General features: G+C 34.7%; 1 protein-coding gene across 1 annotated transcript in view; it reads left to right on the top strand.

The window, feature by feature from the left end:
- LOC136974184 (transcription initiation factor TFIID subunit 1-like) overlaps positions 1-22,779 on the top strand; it is an 81,154-nt gene that overhangs the window by 8,882 nt on the left and 49,493 nt on the right. Inside the window, exons 5-8 of the mRNA XM_067268988.1 lie at positions 53-169; positions 3,809-3,857; positions 6,491-6,594; positions 15,984-16,127. Coding sequence (XP_067125089.1) covers positions 53-169; positions 3,809-3,857; positions 6,491-6,594; positions 15,984-16,127 — 414 coding nt within the window. The remainder of the gene's footprint in view (positions 1-52; positions 170-3,808; positions 3,858-6,490; positions 6,595-15,983; positions 16,128-22,779) is intronic.

The raw sequence follows: 22,779 nt of genomic DNA, 5'->3' as shown, positions 1-22,779 counted from the left end.
TCAGTTTTGCTATATTTTTCATAATAAAAGATTTAATAATTTCTTTTACCAGGATGATGACTATGATGAAGAAATAATTGATGATATACCTCTTGAAAATTATTTGATGATTAATCAGCTACAGTGGGAAGATGATGTAATATGGGATGGTGAAGCCATTAAAAATAGAGTATGAAAAATTTTTATATTATAATTTTATATTTTGCATGGTTCTGCATGATTGAAATGATTTATTAATAATTTCAATCATAAAATTGTGCTAAAATTTTCAACATTCTTAGAATTACAACTGTTTGTAAAGAAAGAAGGAAATATATTTTAATAAATTTTAAAAAGAAAACTGCTCGAGAAAACAATGATAAACTGAAGTGAATATAAAACTTTATTAAAAATATAATATCAATAAAACCTTATAAAATTCATTTTAAATTAAGAGGAATTGAAATTTACAAAGTAAAAAATAAATAAAATTGTGTGCGCCAAGTAAATTCTGACATGTCACAGTTTATCATCTCTAGCTTAGCAGATAGACATCTTCAGTTAACTCAAATAGAACAAAAAGATCCAAACAAATCAGTAATAAAGTTATAAAAGTTATATCAGAAACTTTATTATCTGATACTTATAAATTAACATATACAGGTATACCTCACCTTATGTCGGTAATTGGTTCCGGGAGAGGCAACGTAAGTCAAAAAAACAACTTTAGTCGAATTTACTTGTCACTAGGCTAAACCACAAATAACCATTCCCTGTATTTTATTTATTAATGCATTTTTAATAAAATAAATTCTTATTAACCATACATTAAGCTTACAAACAAATTACTTTTTTCTGTACTGTATTAAAAACTAAAATTTATCTAAATTTACGAATACATATACAATATGTACATACTTGTAAATGTACGTTTACAATTTGGCGATGTTTACAGTGCATCGCAGACTCTCTATTTGTTAATGTGGTTTGCTCTAACACATTATAAAATAAAATGATTTTGTAAGGTTGAATAACAAATACAGTTATTAAAATTATTTTGCGATAGTAGAAAATAAACTAATTTATGTTAAATTTACCAATAAAGACTGCTTAATAAGGCGACAGTACAGAGTCTCAGATGTTGTCATATTTCATTCTCTAGGATTTATGATGTACAGTATTAACATTTATTGTAAATGTACAGTACATATTTTAATACGATTTTATATACTTTTATTCTTATTTATTGTATAGTAACATGATTTTATGTGCTTCTAATGCTTTTCTAGTGCTATTACGACTTCAATATTTGTGGCAGACAGATGTAAAGTATATATATATGAAAAAATAAAAATCAAGTTTAAATCATTTTATTCAACTTTGTCTGTCAACTTTACACACACACACACATATACACATATATATATATGTGTGTGTGTGTGTACGTATGTATGTTACTGTGAAAGACTGAAATTAGAGAATGTTGATATTCTCTGGTGAATGTCAACACATACAAAATACGTGGGTGAAAGACTGAATATTTGATTATATTGTTATACTTTTGAACAATTGCCGGTGTATGTCGACAAGCACAGATAAGCTTTGGTGGAGGTCGAAACAACACCCAAGAAGCCAATGTCGACAGAGAGGTGACAGTCTGTTGCCAAATCCCTTGTGGAGGTAGGACAAGGTCATACCTCTTTTTCCAGGAACAGTTTGGTGGAAACCACCCACCTTGTCACTTGATGGTGTTTTTGTTCTTTTGATCCCGTGAGGTGGGGATCAGTTTGTCAGATCGAGTGGCAGGATGAGAGGGGTTGTCAGTAAGGTGTCTGCAATATCCAAATAAAAGACACCATTAACAGATCAGTTCATAATCGCGTAATAACGTAATCAGTTTGTAATTTGTAAAGAAAAGTTACTTTCCATACATGAGATTTCTTCTCAAGAAATATCACTGAGAGAAGCAGCTGCAGCTAATTTGAAAAGTGGAGGGCAAGGCTATACATGCTGTCATTACAAAAAGAAGTGTTCCACGAATAAATGCAGTTGTGAAAGCAAAAGACTCTAATGAAATTCAAAGTGCCATAACAGTTTAAGTTGTTGCAATAAATAAGATTGTATAACTTTAATCACATAATTTATGTGTAAGTTTATTATTTTCTTTAATGATTTAGAATGTGCTGTTACTTAAGCTTTCTCCTATTTTGGCATATTAAAAAGTTGTGTTTTTGTCTTAACATAATAAAAATATTTTTATTCAACATTCACCATCAGTGCATGCTGAATGTCGACATTTGCCGGTATAAGTGAGAAATAATGATATTTAGCAAATATTTCGTACATATGCAAAACGACTGTGTGAATGCTGACATTTACTGGAGAATGTCGACATTCGCCAAATATCGGTCATTCACAGTAACATATATATTCTTTGACAAACGACGTATAATCGAAAACGACTTAACACGAAACGACATAACCCGAGGTATACCTGTAAATATAAATTTTTTGTGATTTGCAAAATATATGTTAACATATTCTGTGATTCCTCAATTCCAAAGCAGGAAGTCCACACACACACACACACACACACAGAAAATGTGTCAAGTTATCCAATATGACGACTAAAACGAAGTTGAAAAAAACCACAAAACAATTAGGAAAATACAGTAGTGCTTTATACAGTTAATACAATGAATTTCTCTGACCCTCCGTCACTGGCACTAAAGTTGATTTCTACTCCAATTATTTCACTGATTTCCATCACATTTTGTTTCAGTATTGGTCCCAAAACAGGAAGATTCGACGAACAGATTTGCTTTAGCTAACATACCAGAGTATCTTTGACATCTTTGTATGGTGACGTTCTCTGACATTCTTTATTATTTTTATTACGTATATTTAAAATTCAAGTAAATTCTAGTAATAAGTTTTAAGCTTAGAACATTCTGAAACTTGGTAAGTATTATTATATCAAGTAACATTACTAATTGAGTGGAAAATGATTCCTACTGTACTTTAAGCATGCTAATTCTAACAAGTAAGAGTTAATTTTGGAAGTTTTCTATTCAAGAAGTAAAACAATACGGGCGACTCAATGTTTTTTACTCTGAACAATATCAAAGTGCTTGTTTTAGTGTGTTATCTTTTAATCTGTTAGTATGATGTGAAAAGTTGATCATGTTTACTAAATAGAGAATGAATAGGCTCAATTTAGGAGTCTGAGAATTTAAAAAGAAAAATTTTTAGTCTGGTGGTTTCCCAATAAGCTAGGAGAGATGGAAAATCCATTGTAATTGATATATTGAACGAAATATATCATTTTTCAAATGAATTGTTAATATTGTTCTTTGTTAGGTTCAAACATGTTATACCGCTCAAAATATTTGGGATATTGCAATATTAAACTAATTTTTTTTTAAATCAATACTTTTAATTATATTTTAAGATTTATGTGAAATATCATTAACACTAAATAAGTGTACTTTGAATAATTTTATTTTTTCTATACAAGTATGCTGTAGTTAAGTTACAGAATATTACATGATTCAAAATTTAGTTTGTGTATGTCAACATGAAAGTTCAATAAACTGTTTTTATTATTAATCTGTCATCAATTATATATAAAATAAAACTTTCAATTTCATTGAGATATTGAAATGCCTTCAATAATTTACTTTGTATTTCAAGTTAAATGATTGTATTTGAAAAATATTGCTACTTGATATTTAATATTCATTATCTCTCATTAGTCTTTGAAAAAAATAAAGTTTAGCTCATAGAAACTATTAATAATATATTAAATTTTAAAAAATTTCTTCTTTAGGTATTACAGAACATGAAGAAAAATAACACACCGTATTGGGTCCAAAAAAGTATGTTATAAATGGTTTATTTACAGTGAAGTATATTCATAGAGATAAGAGAAATATTATTATATTATTGCTATGCACTAGCTAATCCTAATAACCATAGTATCTAAGTTAGTACAAAGTTTATCATACCATTGAAAGAAATATGACTATTAATGTGAAGTAAATGTTTTCATTATAATACTTCTAGTGTTAAGGCCAAAGCAGCCTTACCAACCTTTTGTGGACAACAAGACAAAAGGCATAGAAATGGGACTATTTTACATAAAGTGGAATGTCTAGTTACTGTGTATTATGTCAATTTTTCACTTAAACAAATATAAATAGTGTATGAAAAAAATTTTAGTAGTTGTAATAAGCAAGATAAAGCAAAAATTCTAACTTAAAGGAATTATTGGTTTTCTCTTAATAATAATGCAAATAGCAACTGCATAATATTAAAAATTGGATAAATGAAATAAACATGATTTACATTAATAGTGACATTTTTCTAACTATGAAAATTTTATTAAAATTATATTCTTAACACTATTACTATCAACTTACAGTTAGGCTTGCCAAATGTCCTGGTTTCATAGTGAGGTCCCACCATTCCAGCCTGTTTGTAATTTTGTCCCAGTTAGAGGAAAGGACCAAAATTTTATGTAAATTAATTGGAAATAGAGGGGGAACTTTTGGAAGCATCAACGTCAAGAATGGTGACTGGCATGGCTTGACCTTGACGTCCAGCATCAACATGGCAGTGCACTACTGTCAGTTCTCCCTTTATACTGCAATGCATCCCTACTGTCTTTCCCCTCTTCCATCAAATAAGAGCAAAGACAGGATACCATGTGCCTTGAGTTAGTGGATAACTATTCTTTATGCATGCATATTTGTTTTTCTCATTGTAATTATTTAAATTTAATGAAAAACTAGATTCAGTATGTTGAATTGTAATGGCAGAGGTGAAGGGTGCTTCTGTCGCCTGTCTCGGTTTGACATTGTGAAAATCTGGCAAGCCTACTTACTGTAATATTTGACTTCAGTTTGTTATTAAATTTTTTAACCTTAATTTTTTTTTATAAACTGATGTAAAAAAAATTCTAATATAAAGGCAAAATTTACTGTGGCAGTTTAATTACAAAAATTATGAAACATAACACACAATCAAATTCTACTAAAAAACATGTATGATTTACCGATAAACAGACATTTTCAACTACTTTCAGCTATCATTGTCAGCTACATCTGTCCAGAGAGTTTCCATTCATCAGACACCTTGAAATATTAGAAATACATAAAGTTTATAAGAAAAATGTTGTGATTAATTTTAAAGATACTACCATTTTTAAAGATACTACATTATACACCATGCTTGGAGATCTTTTATTTGAGGTACCGTTATGTATGTAAACCTCCAGGAGATAACCCGCACCAAATTGCTCCTTGACCTATTTAGGTGACTCCGCTTTGTCGTGTTCCTTTGTCTTCGGTCAGTCGTGATTTAGCTGTGGTGACACTTAGACCTGGAGGCACGTGTTACGTTTGTATTATAAAAAAGTTACTTATATACGTTAACAAGAATCGTTTATTTTACGGACACAACAGGTACCATTTTAATTTTTTATATTACTGCAGCAACAATCAATCAGATGGTGCCTTGCCATCATTTAAAGATTGACTTTTGGCATTATACTCTATTTTTGAACACTGGTTTAACTTGACTGTGATAGCTGAAAGCCATTGAAAATGCTTGTTTATTAGTAAATCTTGCATGTTTTTTTTACTGGAATTTGGTTTAACTTTGTGTTGTATTTTCTTTCTTTGCTTGAGGATGACATTTTGAAATGTCAAAAGTATTTGCATATATTTAATTCAAGTGAATAAATTTAATGCCGAAAGACAGTACATTTTCCTTCGGATAATATATTTGGTGTCATGTGAGTATATAAATTTTTTGTTTATCCAGTTTTTTGTGGTGGTTGTCTTTATATGAAGTATAAATTTTTAAAATACACACACTGTTGCCAAAAATTAACACACCTTAAAGCCAACGTGCTATAGTAATCAAATTCTGCATGCAGAATGGTAGTGAAACAACAAAAAATTCATTATAACATTACAGCACAAGGATATGCCCATTAAAAAAGAGTTTCATCACAATTGTTACAAATCAGAAAATGGTAAATGTGATCTGGCAATTAATTCAAACTGATCAGTATGAGAGAGTTTGAATTAATTGCCAGATTGCATTTGTCATTTCCTGATTTGTAACATTTGTGATGAAATTGTTCTTCACTGATGTGTCTGTGTGCTGTAATGTAATGAATTTTGGTATATTTCTACTATTATTTCAACATACAGAATTTGGCTACTGTTGCATTCTGACTTTAAGGTTCATATAATCTGTTGCATAAAAAATTAATGCTGATGTATATCAAAATTCACACCTAAACGCTAATTCCGACGGAAATGAACAATAAACTTTAATGTTCGAACGTTTTCGGCTTCTTTTAGAGGCCCTCCTTTTCTGCTGGAATTAATGTTTAGGTGTGAATTTTGTTAGTATAGTTCCAGTTTATATGTGTTAATTGTTTTAGCTGATGTATATAATTAATATAATATTTTTTTAATTTAAAATTCTTTTATTTTAGCATTTTTAAAAAATGATGAAGGTAGTTGGTATTCAAATCTCCCTGTAGAAAATCAAGATTTAATTAGTGGTGAATGGGAAAAAGATGTCATATGGAATTGTGATGTATGGGATTATTTTTTTTTAATTTATTAATATAAAATCTAGTGAATTGGTTATTTTTATTAATTGTAAAAGCCTTACTGTCCTTAAATTCTAATATTATTGTTAATTGTCTACAAGTAGACAATTAACAATAATATTGATTATTTTTATATTTATCAGCATAATTTGAAATTAGAAATTTTCTTTTATTTCATATTATTATGTAAAGGGAAGAGACTGGTTGTCTGAGATGACTTAGCTAGAAGGAAGGTAAGGGTAAGATAAGATATGGGGAGTGTGGGGAAAGAGTGTGGTGTGACGGGTTAAAGAAAACCACGTTATGTGAATAATCTCACGGATTGCACACGTATTACAAATAAGTAACAGTAAAGACAATTTTATTCGTTTATTGACGCGGATTACAAAAATCTAAGCTGATTAATTTTTCCTTTGTGTACAATGCGGGTAGTCCGGATTGAACATTCAAACGCGAAGGCGGTTGGTTTACAATCGGTTTTAATCGCGCTACTATACTAATTAAATCTACTTAAACTAGGTTATAACTAATGTTAGTTAGATTAAGAAAGGAAATATAAGATGGTTATATTTTAAGAAGACCACCCCTTTCTTTGTTTGGCGAGTTTAAGAGGCCTATTACGATTAATGAAAGACGAAACCTGACTACTTGGGACTCCTCCGGTGGGACGAAACATCTAAATAAAAAGAACTACTTCACTTCTTGATAACACAGTCCTTTCACACAACTCTGGATTTCCCTCTCTTGTTCTTTTCTTCATCGGCAATCTGCTCCCTCTCTACACGTGTTCTTCTTCCCGCCGTTCCCTCGCCAATGCCGCAAATTGTCCCCCTCTCCTTTGACAAGGGGTGAGTGACCTTGCACTCGCCCAAAACTCGCCATGAGAAAAATATTTTAGAAAATTAGTGAAAAGTCATAGACGATGGGGTTAGTGGAACAATGTTAATGTTAACTTATAAATACGATAATACATACATAATTACATAGGGGGGCTTCACCCACCACATCATCCCCCACCGACAGGTATTTTGGTTACATTACATATAATGACGAGCTACTAGTATCCATGGTGTAACAGGTGATAATTGATGCGCTGACCTCTCAAGTTATACGGTTTAGGAACCACTCTCGGCTGATCCTTTTCCGGTTGCCTTCTGGCTACTTCGTGTTGTAACCCTGTCGAATTCTGATCGCATTCCCGACTGCCTCTGGTAGTTGAGATGATGCGGGGATCAAATTCGTCGCCCTCATCCTCGTCCATAGTAGTCAATCCATGGTCCATTTGCATACCCCTCGCTCTCCTCTGGCTTTTATGGTTTCTATCGAGGTGTGGTTTGAAGTAAGGTTTAATTCTGTCTATGTGAATGGTTTGTTTGTTGTTATTATTTCCCGCACTGATTCTGACGTTAACATCATTGACTATTTCGGTAATGCGGTAAGGGCCCATGTACTTTGGGGAGAACTTTTTCCTCTTCGGGTCGCTGTGGGGCCTCAATAACCAGACTCTCTGGCCAACTACGAATTTTCTTACGTTCCTATTTTTATTCCAATATTCGCGTGCCTTTTGTTTTCTCTCCTCACTAACCCGCCTAGTGGATTCGTATACTATACGCATTCTCTCCACAAGTTGTTCACGGTATGACTCTATACTCTCACTTTCCCTCGATGGTGTTTCGATGTTAACTTCGTGCGGAAAGGCTGGGTCGAATCCATACATGATGAAGTTTGGCGTTTCATGTGTCGTGGAGTTTACACTATTCCTATAGGCGAACATTGCAGCGGGTATGTACTTGTCCCAGTTTCGATTGTCACCATCTGATATCTTCGATATGATGCTTACTATTGTTTTGTTGGCCCTCTCCACTGCACCATTTGATGTGGGCCTATACGATGTTGTGACTTTCCTTCTTATTCTCAAGTTGGTGCATAGTTCTTCCATAACTCGGCTTATTAAATTTGCTCCTCGGTCTGATATCAGTGTCTGCGGGCAACCAAATCGGCAAATGACATGGTCGAACAAGGCCTCAGCGATTATATCGGATGTTTGTTGTGGGATGGGGTGGCTTCGGCGTACCTCGAAAAGAGGTCGATTACCACAAGAATGTATCTATTTCCAAGGTCTGATTTAGGAAGGGGCCCAATCAGATCCATCCCTAGCACCTGCATTGGACGACAGATTTTATTAAATTTCTGCACTGGCGCCTTCCCCTTATGCCTGTTATATTTCTGGCAAACAGTACAGGACTTGACATATTCCTTAACTCTGTCCCACATTTTCCTGAAATAGTATCTCCTTTGCACGTGCTGGTGAGTTTTATACACTCCACCATGTCCTGCTAGCTGGCTATCGTGGTGAAGGCCAATGACCTTTTCAATTGCATCCTCCCCTACGCACTCCCTAAAGCGGGACCTGTCACTGTTATTGCCTCCCACGAAAAAGAGAGAGCCGTCGATTATGTCAAAGTCGGTAATAGAGAGAGGCGGGTTGTCGCAGTCTTTCCTGTTTCCTTGTATTGTGCGTTTTATGGGCCCAAAGAGCGGGTCCGTTTCCTGAGAAAGCACTATAATGTTATGTATGTTCTCACTCTCGTTGCTTGCCACGTCTGCACTTCCGCTCTCGGGTCTTGACAAGTAGTCGGCAACGACGTTATCAGCTCCTCGAACGTGTCCGATTGTGCAATCATACTCTGAGACCTCCAAGGCCCACCTCATTAGGTGCCGATTGTTGTTTTGCATGTTCTTCAAGAACATTAATGGGCGGTGGTCAGAGAAGATCCTTATTGGCCTGCCGAGGATGAGGTAGCGGAAGTGTCTCAGTGCAAAGACGAGTGCCATACACTCTTTTTCTATTGTTGAATAGTTCAACTCACTTCCATTTAATCTCCGACTGTAGAACCCAATTGGTCTTACCTCCAGGTTCGGACCTTCTTGTTGTAAGGTTGCACCAATGCAGTTGTCACTTGCATCTGTATATAGCTGAAACTCAGCATCAAAGTCGGGATGACCTAGTGTTGGTGCCTCAGAAATTATGGCCTTTATATTCTCAAAGTCAGATTCATGTTCGTCGGTCCAAATAAACTTAACACCTTTCCTAGTCAGGTTTGTTATTCTATTTACTATCCCAGACAGACCCTTCATAAACGGGCGATAATAGTTTATCATCCCTATAAATCTCCTCACTTCTCTCACACTGGTTGGTGGCTTTATCTGCCTTATAGCTTCCACATTCTTCGGGTCCAGTGAGATACCTTCTGCATTAATTAGATGGCCGAGGTATTTTATCTCCCTCACGAACAGGTGACACTTTTCGGGTTTTAGTTTTAGCTCGTGTTTTTTTATTCGGCGAATGACGTCGTCTAAGAGCTCGAGGTGTTCCTGTTCCGTTTTCGAGTAGAGTACGATGTCGTCCTGAAAGACATAACATCCATTTCCGATTATGTCAAACAAGATTGTGTTCATTACTTTTTGGAAGTAGCGCCCGCTGTTCTTTCCCCCTTGCAGCATACGGCAGAGTTGGTATTTGCCTGAGGGGGTCATGAATGCGAATATCTCTCTCAACTCCTCATCAATCGGAATTTGGTAATATCCTGAGCTGAGATCTAACACAGAGAATATGACACTACCTTGGAACTGGGTTAGAATATCATCCACTCTGGCCATTGGGAAGTCTTGGCCAACTATGACTTCGTTGACCTTCCGTAGGTCGAGAGTTAATCGGATGTCTCCATCGTCCTTCTGCACCAGGTGGATTGGGGAGGTGCTGTTTTCAATTATGCCAGCCTTCTTGTAATCATCAATTTTTTGTCTCAGCTTTGGTAGCAGGATGTGAGGGATTCTATATTGACGGGTGTGTATAGGTCTATTATCCGTGATCTTAAACCGGTGAGTGAATTTCAAAGTCCCATTCAAGTCACTCACGTGTAGCGAGAAGCACTCTCTGTATTTTATAATTATGCTCCTTATTTCATCCTTTCACGGGCTAGGCACACCAGAGAGATCCACTTTGTCTAATAATCTGTCATTCGTCACTTCATTGCATGATAGGGCGATAGTCTGTATCGTTGGAGCATGTCTCACGTGGTTTTGTACAATTCCATCTAATTTCTTTATGATTGATCTATCTTTGGAAAAATAATCTATCCCCAATACCCCACGGTATTCTCTCGTGGGTTCAATGCTGTAAACGATAAAATCATGGTTCACTTCCCTCCCTTCTGAGTTAACCATGGTCAATTCAATTCCCGTCGAGCAGAGTGTCGGCGTACTGTTTATTCCTTTTAATAAGATGTTAATGTGGTAGGTTCGTGCATCAGTGTCATTCATTCTGCTTACCAATCCTTCATCTATTACTGACCGCTCAGCTCCTGTGTCGATGAGGAAATTCACGGTTTGATTGTTGATTTCCGCTGTGCACAAGGGTAATCCACCACGACTTTGTGTTAAACTGTTGGCCATTTTTACTTGGTATTTACCCCGTTGACCCTGGCCATCGTCATTGGGGTTTCCTAGTTTAAATCTCTTTGCCATTTACACTTTCTAGCTATATGGCCTAGTGAGTTACACCTATAACACCTAGGTCCTGCCTTTCTCTCTCTGTTACTAGCCTCAATCTGAGTTTTTAGAGCATCGATTGTAGCTGTCAGTTTTTCGATGTCTGCTCTCATTTGTTTCATTTCTGCTTGATGAGGGTCACCTCTATCTCCACTGACACTATTAACTTTGCATTCTTCAGGCTCTTCCTCAATGCCCGAAGAGTTAACCTCGCTTCGTCTCGAATATCTCTCTCTTTGCTTCACTATCCTTTCAGCCAACTCCACGGCATCCCCCAACATTTGTGGATCAGTTCGGATGACATCCTTCTGAATGTGGGGCATTAGCCCTTGCAAAAACTGGTCTTTCAACATGTTCCCCTTTATGTCTTTGTAGAGGGGGGAACTTTTTTCAAGTGTCTCCATTGCGGTTTTCAGTCTAAAAGTGTAACTTCGGATCGGTTCCCCTTTCCTCTGTTTGATCTGAATGAAGCTTTCTAGTGCGGATTTGTATTATTTATCTGTGGGGAAAAGCGCTCAATTATGTCCTCCTTTATTTTTTCAAAGTCCGATCCATGGAAGGACTCACTTTCGAAAAGGTATGCGAGTGCCCTACTTTTCAGTCTGGCTCTCAATGTCACAAGTTTCGTGATCTGATCCCACTTTGCCAAACTGGCGACTTGTTCAAAACAGTTGAAGAATTGGGCGACACTGATTGACTCCCTCTCGGCAGAGAAGAAGGGAATCATTCCCAAAAACCCAGAGACAATCGGGGCTTCTTGCTGACTGCTGGAGAGTCGTTCATCCATTGTTCTTTGTTCTTCCATATTGTCCGAATACACACAATATTTATAATAATATAATATATCTCAAATATAATAATATATATAATAATAATATAATAATAATATCAATTATATTACACTTTTAAATTCGATACGTGCGAGGATACTCGTATCCTGTCGCGGACGCCAATTATGTGGTGTGACGGGTTAAAGAAAACCACGTTATGTGAATAATCTCACGGATTGCACACGTATTACAAATAAGTAACAGTAAAGACAATTTTATTCGTTTATTGACGCGGATTACAAAAATCTAAGCTGATTAATTTTTCCTTTGTGTACAATGCGGGTAGTCCGGATTGAACATTCAAACGCGAAGGCGGTTGGTTTACAATCGGTTTTAATCGCACTACTATACTAATTAAATCTACTTAAACTAGGTTATAACTAATGTTAGTTAGATTAAGAAAGGAAATATAAGATGGTTATATTTTAAGAAGACCACCCCTTTCTTTGTTTGGCAAGTTTAAGAGGCCTATTACGATTAATGAAAGACGAAACCTGACTACTTGGGACTCCTCCGGTGGGACGAAACATCTAAATAAAAAGAACTACTTCACTTCTTGATAACACAGTCCTTTTACACAACTCTGGATTTCCCTCTCTTGTTCTTTTCTTCATCGGCAATCTGCTCCCTCTCTACACGTGTTCTTCTTCCCGCCGTTCCCTCGCCAATGCCGCAAATCGTCCCTTTCTCCTTTGACAAGGGGTGAGTGACCTTGCACTCGCCCAAAACTCGCCATGAGAAAAATATTTTAGAAAATTAGTGAAAAGTCATAGACGATGGGGTTAGTGGAACAATGTTAATGTTAACTTATAAAATACGATAATACATACATAATTACATGGGGGGCTTCACCCACCACATATCGACAGTGGAAGGGGTGAAGGTTAGGATGAGCAATATTAGAAGGAAAGGTGTAGAAAATAGTTGAGGAAGAATTTAGAGTAGGGTGGATACACAGTCCTGACATGCGATGCAGGTAACAAAGATAAAACAATATACAATGGCATTTCTTGTTGTATATAATAATCTGGCCAGACGAACTTTTATTTCATATTAATAATAGCATCTTATAAGTGTATTAATTAAACACAGCACATTAGATATTTCAAGAATAATTATGCTGTTTAATATACATTAATTGTTGTTAGCATGTGGATTTATATGCACTTAAAACCCTAAAAATTGTATATTAATATGCTCCAAAAACAGGTAAAATATCCAATATAATATGCAGCCTTTTTATTTCAATTCTTTTAAATAAAATTTTATGCACAATCTAATGTTGTTTAGCACAACATTGTTTACAAATACAACATAAACATTAAAACACTACTTTGCTGAAGTAGTGAAAAACTAAACGTTGTTCATATGTTCAAGAGTAATGTGCCAATTTCATTCAGAATGAGTATGTACTGACTCATGAGAGATAGCACACTCAATATTGCAACATGTTGTAGGTGTATGCTCAGGGCCATGCCATGCTATGATGCAGCAAGGTGGCTGCATCAAGCACACCATAAGGGGTGGCATAAAAAACATTTAAGGGGTGGCATTTCAAAGACTTGCATCATACTAAGAAAATCTACTGCACGATCCTGTGTATGCTTGAAGTTGGTAACATTTTCTGAGTCACTCTACTGTATGAGGAACTTGCGATTCATTTCTTTTTTAAAATGGCTTGTCTTAAATAAGACATCAAATCCTGGGTTCTTTCAAGCCCACATTTTAGTTCTTCCTCAGTTTTTCTACCAGTCTGAGTTGGGACTTGGACATTTTTTAGTACTTGCAATGTTTCTATCAGAGGTAATCCAACAGTTTCCAGTTTCTTGATATTCAGGACTAAAACGTATAAATGATACATGATATATTCCAGCTATTGAACTAATTTCCTTTTTTTAAAAGTATACTGACAATCAGCAATGCAGCTGGATGAATCTCTATTAAGACTTTAAATCACCTCATTTATACTGTTGAAATGATTGTTATAGAATTTGCATCTTCAATCTGCATTTCGAACACATTAGCATAGGTTCTAACAGTAGAAGCACTCCTGGTATTAAGTCTTGACATTGTTGAATTTTCAAAGGTGTTTAAAATACATTTATTCTTTAAATTAAATTGTTTACCGTAGGAAACAAATATCTTCCACAATTCAGTAAAGACCATGGGCCAAACACATGACATAGATCAGCTTAGGATAAAACATACAAGTTATGTGCAGCCTTGACTATACAGTGGAACCTTGCTTAATGAGCATAATTCATTCCAGAGTCTTACTCATAATGCGAAACACTCATTAAGCGAAACAATTTTTCCCATAGAAATTAATGTAAAATATGATAATGTGTTCCACGCTGAAAAAATGCTCAAATGTTTTATGTATAACGTTTATTCAAAAAAATGTACAATATACACTGTTAAGGAGCATGAATCATCATCATCATCTTTTCTTCTAGTGAGGAATGAACCATCCTGGAATGAGAATTTGATTTGCAGAAACAAAAAAAAATCACAGCTAATATGTTTGATAAACACTCCAAACAATATGCCAAATTCTTGGGCCATGTAAAGGCTATAATTAAATATTAGAAATTAATTAATTTGACTAGAGGAAGGTAGTTATGTTTCCATCTCATATTAAATTTAATAATTATAAATAGTTAAATTTTAGAAATGTCTGAATTAAAAATTAATTTGGAATCTGTCATTAAATTTAATGACCCAAGAATTTGGCATATCGTTTGGCATGTTTATTATATAATGGGCTATGGTTGTTGATGTTTATAAGTAATATGTGTGAACGCAAGTTTGGAAAAATATGTGATTACAAGTGACAGAAGGAGTGCTAAACACAGACTGATGGAGCGTGCCTCATGCACACAATTCGGAACTTCCCCTCTCCTCATCACTCGTTAAGCAAGGCAAACTTTTACAGTTTGTTTTGCTCATTATGCGAAATACTCATTGTGCAAGGTGCTCGTTAATCAAGGTTCCACTGTATATATGTAGAGCTGCATCAGTTAGTGGTAGAAAAAACTTTGTATCATTCCACTTTCTGGCCACAAGACTCAAGGAATCATTCAGAAATCTTGCCATTGTTTCATTGTTTACTTTATCCAATGGGTTACAGGACAGAAAGATAGGAGTGGGAATAAATCATCTAGTAGAATCTGTCATTTCATCCACTGCTGACCAAATCAGCAAATTGCCTATTTTAAATCACATTTATCTGTAATTGATGCATATGCAATTGGCAGATATTTTTTATTTTTTTTGTAAATTTGACTCATTTGTGTATTTGTAAACATTTGTAGAAAATTCCCAAAAGCAGGTACATTCAATTTTCTCCAAGATATATTTGCAGCTATTAGTTCATCACACATTTCTTGATTAAATATATCTTCCATTTCACTAAGACCACTTTTAGTCAATAAAGCTTACTTATTTCTACACATAGCATTCTCACAACATATTCCAGTTGCCATGTGTTGATCAAGCTGAAATCAGCTTTTAGAATTTAACTAAATATGAACTCATCAGTAGTGATGTTTGATATGAAAATGCGATTTATCTGATATTTTTTTCTTAACAACAATAATAATAATTTGTTTTGATTGTATATTTGATACTTTACTATAATTGAGCATCAAACACAAGACCGTGTTATTTATTAAACACTTGGCACTTTTCCACTTCTATTAGTTGATGAGCATCAAACACAAGACCGTGTTATTTATTAAACACTTGGCACTTTTCCACTTCTATTAGTTGACCTAATACCTAAACTTTACTATAAGTTTGAGCTGCCTAACAAACAGTTCAAAATCTGCAGGATGCATTTGATTTCAATCATGCTTTTTTAAGAAAATCTTGCATTTTATTAAAAACTTACTAATGAAATATATTATGTTTTATCTTAAGATTTAGAATAAAAGATAGTACTTAATAATGAAAAATTTTATCGAAACGTAATTATTAACTATATTTTGTAGGAAATGAGTATTCTTCCCGAACCTAATATTTTGACTTTGGATCTAAATGATGAAAATATCATTATGGAAATGCCAGATGACACACTAGAGGATTCTACCAAACAGGAACAAGTTTTAAATGGTAAAAATAGCAATGGCAAAAAGGTGAGAAAACTCAGAATTTCTATTATATTTAAAAATACATTTTGTTTAAAACTGTAAATTCAATCACTTTAAAATAATCAGATAAGAAATTGGTGATAAGTTTTAAATCAGTTTAGTTTTCAAGGAAATCACAAATATCTGTGTTACAAAATTAAAGAATAAGATTTATTAAGAACTTTCGTTATCTTTTGGACTTTCTGATTCCTTAATAAAAACAATCACTTTTTATGTTTTTCAATTATTTATTTATATTTTTTTAAGGCTTCTTCAATTAAAATAATTGTGTAATAAGCTTTTAAGAAGTGTTAAGATTGGATGTAGTAGATTTAAAGTTTTTTTTTATATTAGTAGCTTTAAGTATAATAAAATATGCTTATTGTAATAGTTTTTAAGACTTGCCTGAACTGATAGCAATAACAGACTTAAGTAAATAACTCTCAATTAGTGAAAATTCTTGTTTTATTGAATCTGACATTAAATGTATATTAAAAGCAATAAGTCAATAAATCTTAATGTATATCTATACAATAGCCCCTCATTATATCATTCATATCAGCAGAAAACCAAACAAGCGATTTATCAAATGGCACATTATAATAAATGTGTGTATCCACCTGTTTTGTTTATTTTAGATTTCCATGATGACTTTTCTGTGGGTTTTGTTTATTTCATACAATGATAGTTACGAGGCTAATGATTGGAATAAGGTAATATTTCTTTGCCAGTAGAAATTCAATGGCAATTGATTTTTTTAAAATTATTGGCTAAAGCAATTTTATGTCTAGAAGACCAAAAAATCATGATATACCTGAATGAGTGATATGGTGAGGTGTTGCTGTAACCATTACTAATAAATAAATATTAATAATGGTTACAGCAATTTAAAAATGTGCCAGCAATTTAAACTATTGTGCTGTGAGGAAGTAATGATTTAAAATGATAAATGCATAATGTTTATGGCATTGTTATTGCTATTGTTAGTGAAGGTAAGCTAAGCATACCTTGATCTCAAAGGTTCACCTTGCAACAAATTAATTTAGAAGTGTAATCTTTTTAAAGAAAGACAGCAGACCTCTGAAGGAAAGCCAAAAGACATTACTATGGGCCGTATTCTGGTCACTTATCTCTCGTCTTCAAGGACGGATGATGTCAAGATGAGAGACGAATTTAGTCTCTCAGAGACAGTGGGAATTCTGGTCACTTTTAATGATCTCGTCTTCATTGATGATGTCACAATTCTACTAGGTTGATTACACATGTTCGGGTTATCTGCATGCGCAACATGGTATATAATTTTAACCAATAAAATTGTAAAATTTTCGAAAATGCAGAATACATGCTTATTTGAACACATGCTGTGATCTATAATTATTTTCTCTCTCAAAATAGTCTTTTCTGAGATAGAGAACATTCTTTAATATGATTGTATAACGCGAGTGGCATCCAGTCACCTTTATCGGATATAACGAAATTGAGGCAAAAGATGAGTCAAAAGACAACTATCCACTTTCTCTCGTTTCTCAGAGACATCTTTGAGAGAAAAAGTTGTCCAGAATTGTGTTTGGAGAGATGCAATGATCTCTCGAGATGTAAACAAATGATTAGCCAATCAGCGACAGGCTTGTGAGAGACGAGAGACTATGACCAGAATACAGCCCCAGGTCTTAATAGAAGGAAAATCAGATTAACAAGTCTGCCTTAGCAAATATCTACACACACACACACACACACACACACACACACACACACACACACACACACACACACACACACGAGATGCAGAGGAGTCTCCTCAGCAGATCCACAAGAGCAGCAAAAGGCTGAGGAGGAAATTTTCACTCAGCACAAATGTTTACAAAAGTGACAAAAATTAATTACATGAAATAAGATAACATTACTCTTGTTGAAAGCCAAGAAATTGTAGCTGAGAGCAAATGACTAAGTTCAAATAATCACTCAGCATTGATAAAATTAAAAGTTTATTATTTACAGTTAATACTAATAGTTTCTGAAAAAATAATTGTACACACTTACGAACTAGAAAAATACAAAGATACTTGGGACCACCCGTAACAATATTACCAATTGATTCCCATGTGCCGATAAAACAAAGGACTTGTTCTAATTTATGTCTAGCAAGTACTTTTTAAGACAGCCTGACTGTCAGAAATAATATAGATAGCCTTATTAAGAGAATTCTAAGTAAAATAGTTCAGACACATCAAAAAACAGCTAGCAACTCTGTTTGAAACACAATAGGAAACTTGCTATGAGAGAGAATTCCCTATCCAAATATACATACATACAAATGCTCACATCTATGCCACTATAAGTTTTGGACCCATCCATAAACCAGATTATATCTTGTGAATGAAAAACCATCTATCTGTGTGCCAATCAAGGTCAGTGTGAAAGAAGACCAGATAATGCCTGTCAAATGTAGAGGTAACATTTTGTTGGAACTGTAGTGCTCTGCAATGTGTGTATTATTTTTTTCTTTCGTTTTTTCCCTCTGTTCCTTCGTTCATTCTGTACTGTCTCATTTTCAACAGCATATACTAAGTTGGCATCTAGATTGGCCAACAGAAGTCATGTGGGGGAGAGAGGATATCTTCCCAGGAAGTACAAAAATGCTGGGAGTTGTGTAAGACTTATTTTGTCATTTGTGCTTGCACTCTGCTTTTCATTCCCATCTGAAGTTGAGAGAGAGACACATGGAAGTAGCATAACAATGGTCTAGTGAGAGTGATCAAGAATGTCGTCATGAAGGAATCTGTCCCTATTGGAACGAATGTACTTGAAAATTGGATAAGCACATACCAAGGGCATGGAGATTAAAAGGAAATTTCATCTAAGGACATTAGTTTTTTTGTTACATTCAGGTGAGTGGAAATTGTTAATCCTAATGTGCAATACATGTTTTGAACCACGACTCCCCCTATACCATTTTTCTTACTTTGTTTCTCACGCTTCTTTGTTCTTTCTTTATGCATACAGATTGTGAGATTGGCATTTAAGTACAATTGGTTATCATTATTTTCATCAATGAAACAAGAGTTGTCGGGATAGAAATAGATGTAAGTAGGTGATTTGATACCTGGTTCTTAATTGTCATGTGCAGAGGAATCTCGAAAAGGAGAGAGGAAAAGGAAAGGTGAATCACATCTTAGGGTGTACAATGATTGTGTATTGTGAATCATCAAAGGTAAAGATTAAAATCCCTGTTGATTGTTAAGTCAACTTGTTTCTGTGTTTGTTTGTTCCATAGATCTACACACTATGGTACCTTCACAGAATCCATCAAAAAGATGTTCCATTATCATGTCCTTCAGTAAAGCTGAATGATCAAAAGTGCTTGGTCTAGAAATGACCAAGTACTTTTCTTTGCACTTTGCTTATAGAAGTCCTCAATGCACTTTAGCTTATAGAGGTCCTCCTTGAATCATCAGTTCTAAAGTCTGGAAAATGAGCCTCCCATAAACAGAAAATAGTTTTCCAAGCAGATGCCAAAGGTTTACTGCGAAGAATTTAACTCAATTCAGAGCAGGACTTTGTAGTTTTTAGCTACAAAATCCTGAAACAACTTCAAAAGTCCGAAACTGCTAGGAAGATTAGAAATGTTTGAGCAAAAATCCTTTCATAAAGATCTTTTTAACTCTTTAAGAGGAGCTTTTTGTACTGTTATAGCATTATTTTAGACTTTCCGCTTGCCACTGTGCTTAGCATAATGACTTTAGAATTGATGACCTCAGAGAGCTCAACTCCCTGTTTCACCAAGGAACTGTGCCTTACATCTTTTCCTGCCCCTCCTTCACAGTGTGGTGGGTCCGACTCAGTGGAGGAGTTGTTGTGTAAATCTGGGTGTGTAACTTAGGGTGGGAGATTTATTGGAGGGTGTGTCTCGAGGAGAAGTTAGAACGGAAGTGGAGACAGAAGAAAAAATCAGTAGGGAAGAGTGTGGTGTGTGAAAATGTGTGAAAAAAATAGTTGGAAAGCCAGAAAGTAAAGACTGTGCAACCAGGTCAGCAGGAAGACTTCATTTTTGAACTGTTTCCTGTCCTATAAGAAGTAAAAGAAGAGGTACACTTTAAACTCATTGTCAGTATGTTTTATGTCTGTGTGTTACGGGAATTCTGTAGCATATTATTGTCGGGAGAATTGTGTTAAAGCTATTTGGTAGATTGGATTGTCAGGCTCTGTACGTTCCTGTTTATTTCCCTGGAAGTATTGTATGTTCCAAGGAAAATTAAAGAGTTATCTTGTTAATTTGGATAGTTGTCTTTGTCTAGTCCCTACTGAGATAAATGGATATCCCCTTCTAAGCGTCTGCTCTATCAAACACGTTTGTTATCAATTTGTCCCATCGAAGAAATCGCTAAAGTTCTCCATGTCAACTCGTTCGTACTTTATATAATCTCACAGAACTAAACAATGGTAAACTTCTCATAAGTAGACAGTTAATACTGTCTACTTAGAAGTTCACCCCATTTAAGTACTTAAGAGACATATAGGACTTGAAATATCCTATTATACAAGCTCAACAGCCAACTCATTGTCTGACACAGTATCAAATTGGCTCAAAAAGCAACCCAGTCTGGAAGAGATACTTTTGAAAAAGTATCCAGGCAGTTCTTTTGGGTTTTGAAATGCACCATTTTAAGCCTGATGCAAAGCTAAGGTAAATACAATGTATCTGTGATCAGACAGGGAAGGTTCATCAAACAGATCTAGTCCATCACAGTGCAGTTTAACCTGAAGATAGTGAAATGCAGAATTTCTGCACATCTGAAAGTGACATAAGTGGATTTATTACCTTGATTTAAAATAACCATCAAAAATTTCAGAAGATAATCTTGTCCAGGATTGTCTTTCTTATATATCTACTGTTGTGTGCTTTTGCATCATAACCAATTAGGAGAGGAAGGTGACGACTGGTAGAAAACTCTAACACAGATCTGACTTCTCCATGGGAAGATGTTCACTAGAATCGTAAGGAAGATAGGCAAAGGAGATAAAAATCTTTTTCTTAGCAACATTTACATCAACTATTAATCAGCATACAACAACTAGACTTCTTGTCCAGAAATCTGTGTTGGAGAAATACCTTAATCTGTGTACTAACAAAAATACAAGTTTGCTGATCTTTATCAGATGTGTTATAAAATGTACCATCTAAATTATATAAAGTCCTAACCTGACCTTAAAAACCCGGACTCTTACACGCTAACTGTATTGCAGAAGACACCCTGCAGTGTTACAGATTGATTTGGATAAAACTTAACGTAATAACTTACCCTTAAATGAAGTCGTCTTGGACATTAAAAAGACCCAGATATCGTAGAGCTCCCTTTTAGTCAGCAGCAACAAAGCCTATTTGGTCCCAAAGTTGCTGACAATGAGCTAGCATCAGCAGTGGCTCATTGTCATTGTCTGCAGCAGCACCAGCCATAAATCAGTAGCATCAGATCTGTAGCTAGATCCTAAAGCCACTGATCGCAAACCAACCTTAGCAAGTCTTCTGGTCCTGAAGCTGCTGAAGAATCAGATCATAAAAATGTTGTCACCCTGGTAAGTCCCTGAGACTTGGACCCTCAAGCACCCAGCTGAAGTACTGTCAATTACAACAACCAGGCATTGACCATAAATGTCAAAAGCCCTTTGAATCAGTGCCTAGTCTTAACTATTTTTAATAATACCAAAGTTTCAGTATCCAATAGCAATGTGAAGCTTATTTTGCACATTCTAACACATTACAGCCTAAGAAACTAATAAACAATACATTTATGCATGGTATGACTGAATTTGCTATGTAAACTCCTATTGCTATTGTATACTGAAACTTTGTATTTATCAAAAGTAGTTAAGTCCAGACCTCCAGACCCAGATTCTGAGTTCCAGGTCTTTTAAGAATTTCGAGAACATCCTTGTTTTTGACCCAGAATCATCATTAAAATTGTTTTACATGGAACACGTTAGGTGTTGGTTAAATTAGTTATATAGGAAAATTTTCCAATTCAGCATAAGACCCTTTTTTTATTTAAATCAATTACATCAATCTACTTTAAATTTTAATTAGTAATACGTGATTCATGTAATAAACTGTTGTAGAATTATTTTAAGCAATGACTTATTTTATGTAAACTAATGTACATTAATGTTAATAAAAATGTTAATATTATTAATGTATTGTGGCTGTACGCCATAATAAAATATTCGGTTAATGTGAGCCTAGGTATACAAAATGGCGGAGTTTCCGGTTGCCATCTTGTTTGCACACGCAAATGTGCAAACAAGATGGCAACTGTCAACAATAACCTAAACATGCCCATATTTAAATTTTTTTTAAAACTAAAACATTTTTAAAACGTAAATTTGCTACTTACTTTTTCCCCTGCTTTTGGTTACTTTTCCTACTCTTGGACCAGAAACGAAAAATAAAAAAGTCATCATACTACCTATAAATTCAATCGATGCATGGACGAAGTGAATTACAAGATTCTATATATCAGTGGTTCAAACAAAATTTGCCTGTATTGTACATAAATTTTACTCCTTTTAAGAACTGCAGTCTTACTATTCACATCTCTCGCCTTTTCATCTAGGATAGGCAGCATCTCTATAGAGGGTGGCACCTGCGATCCACAGCCACCTA

This window comes from Centruroides vittatus, unplaced genomic scaffold (assembly GCF_030686945.1).
Source record: "Centruroides vittatus isolate TY-2023 unplaced genomic scaffold, ASM3068694v2 contig_345, whole genome shotgun sequence".
Classification (NCBI taxonomy): Eukaryota; Metazoa; Arthropoda; class Arachnida; order Scorpiones; family Buthidae; genus Centruroides; species Centruroides vittatus.
Note: the sequence above shows the minus strand (reverse complement) of the source record. Positions and strands in the feature narration are given on the sequence as shown.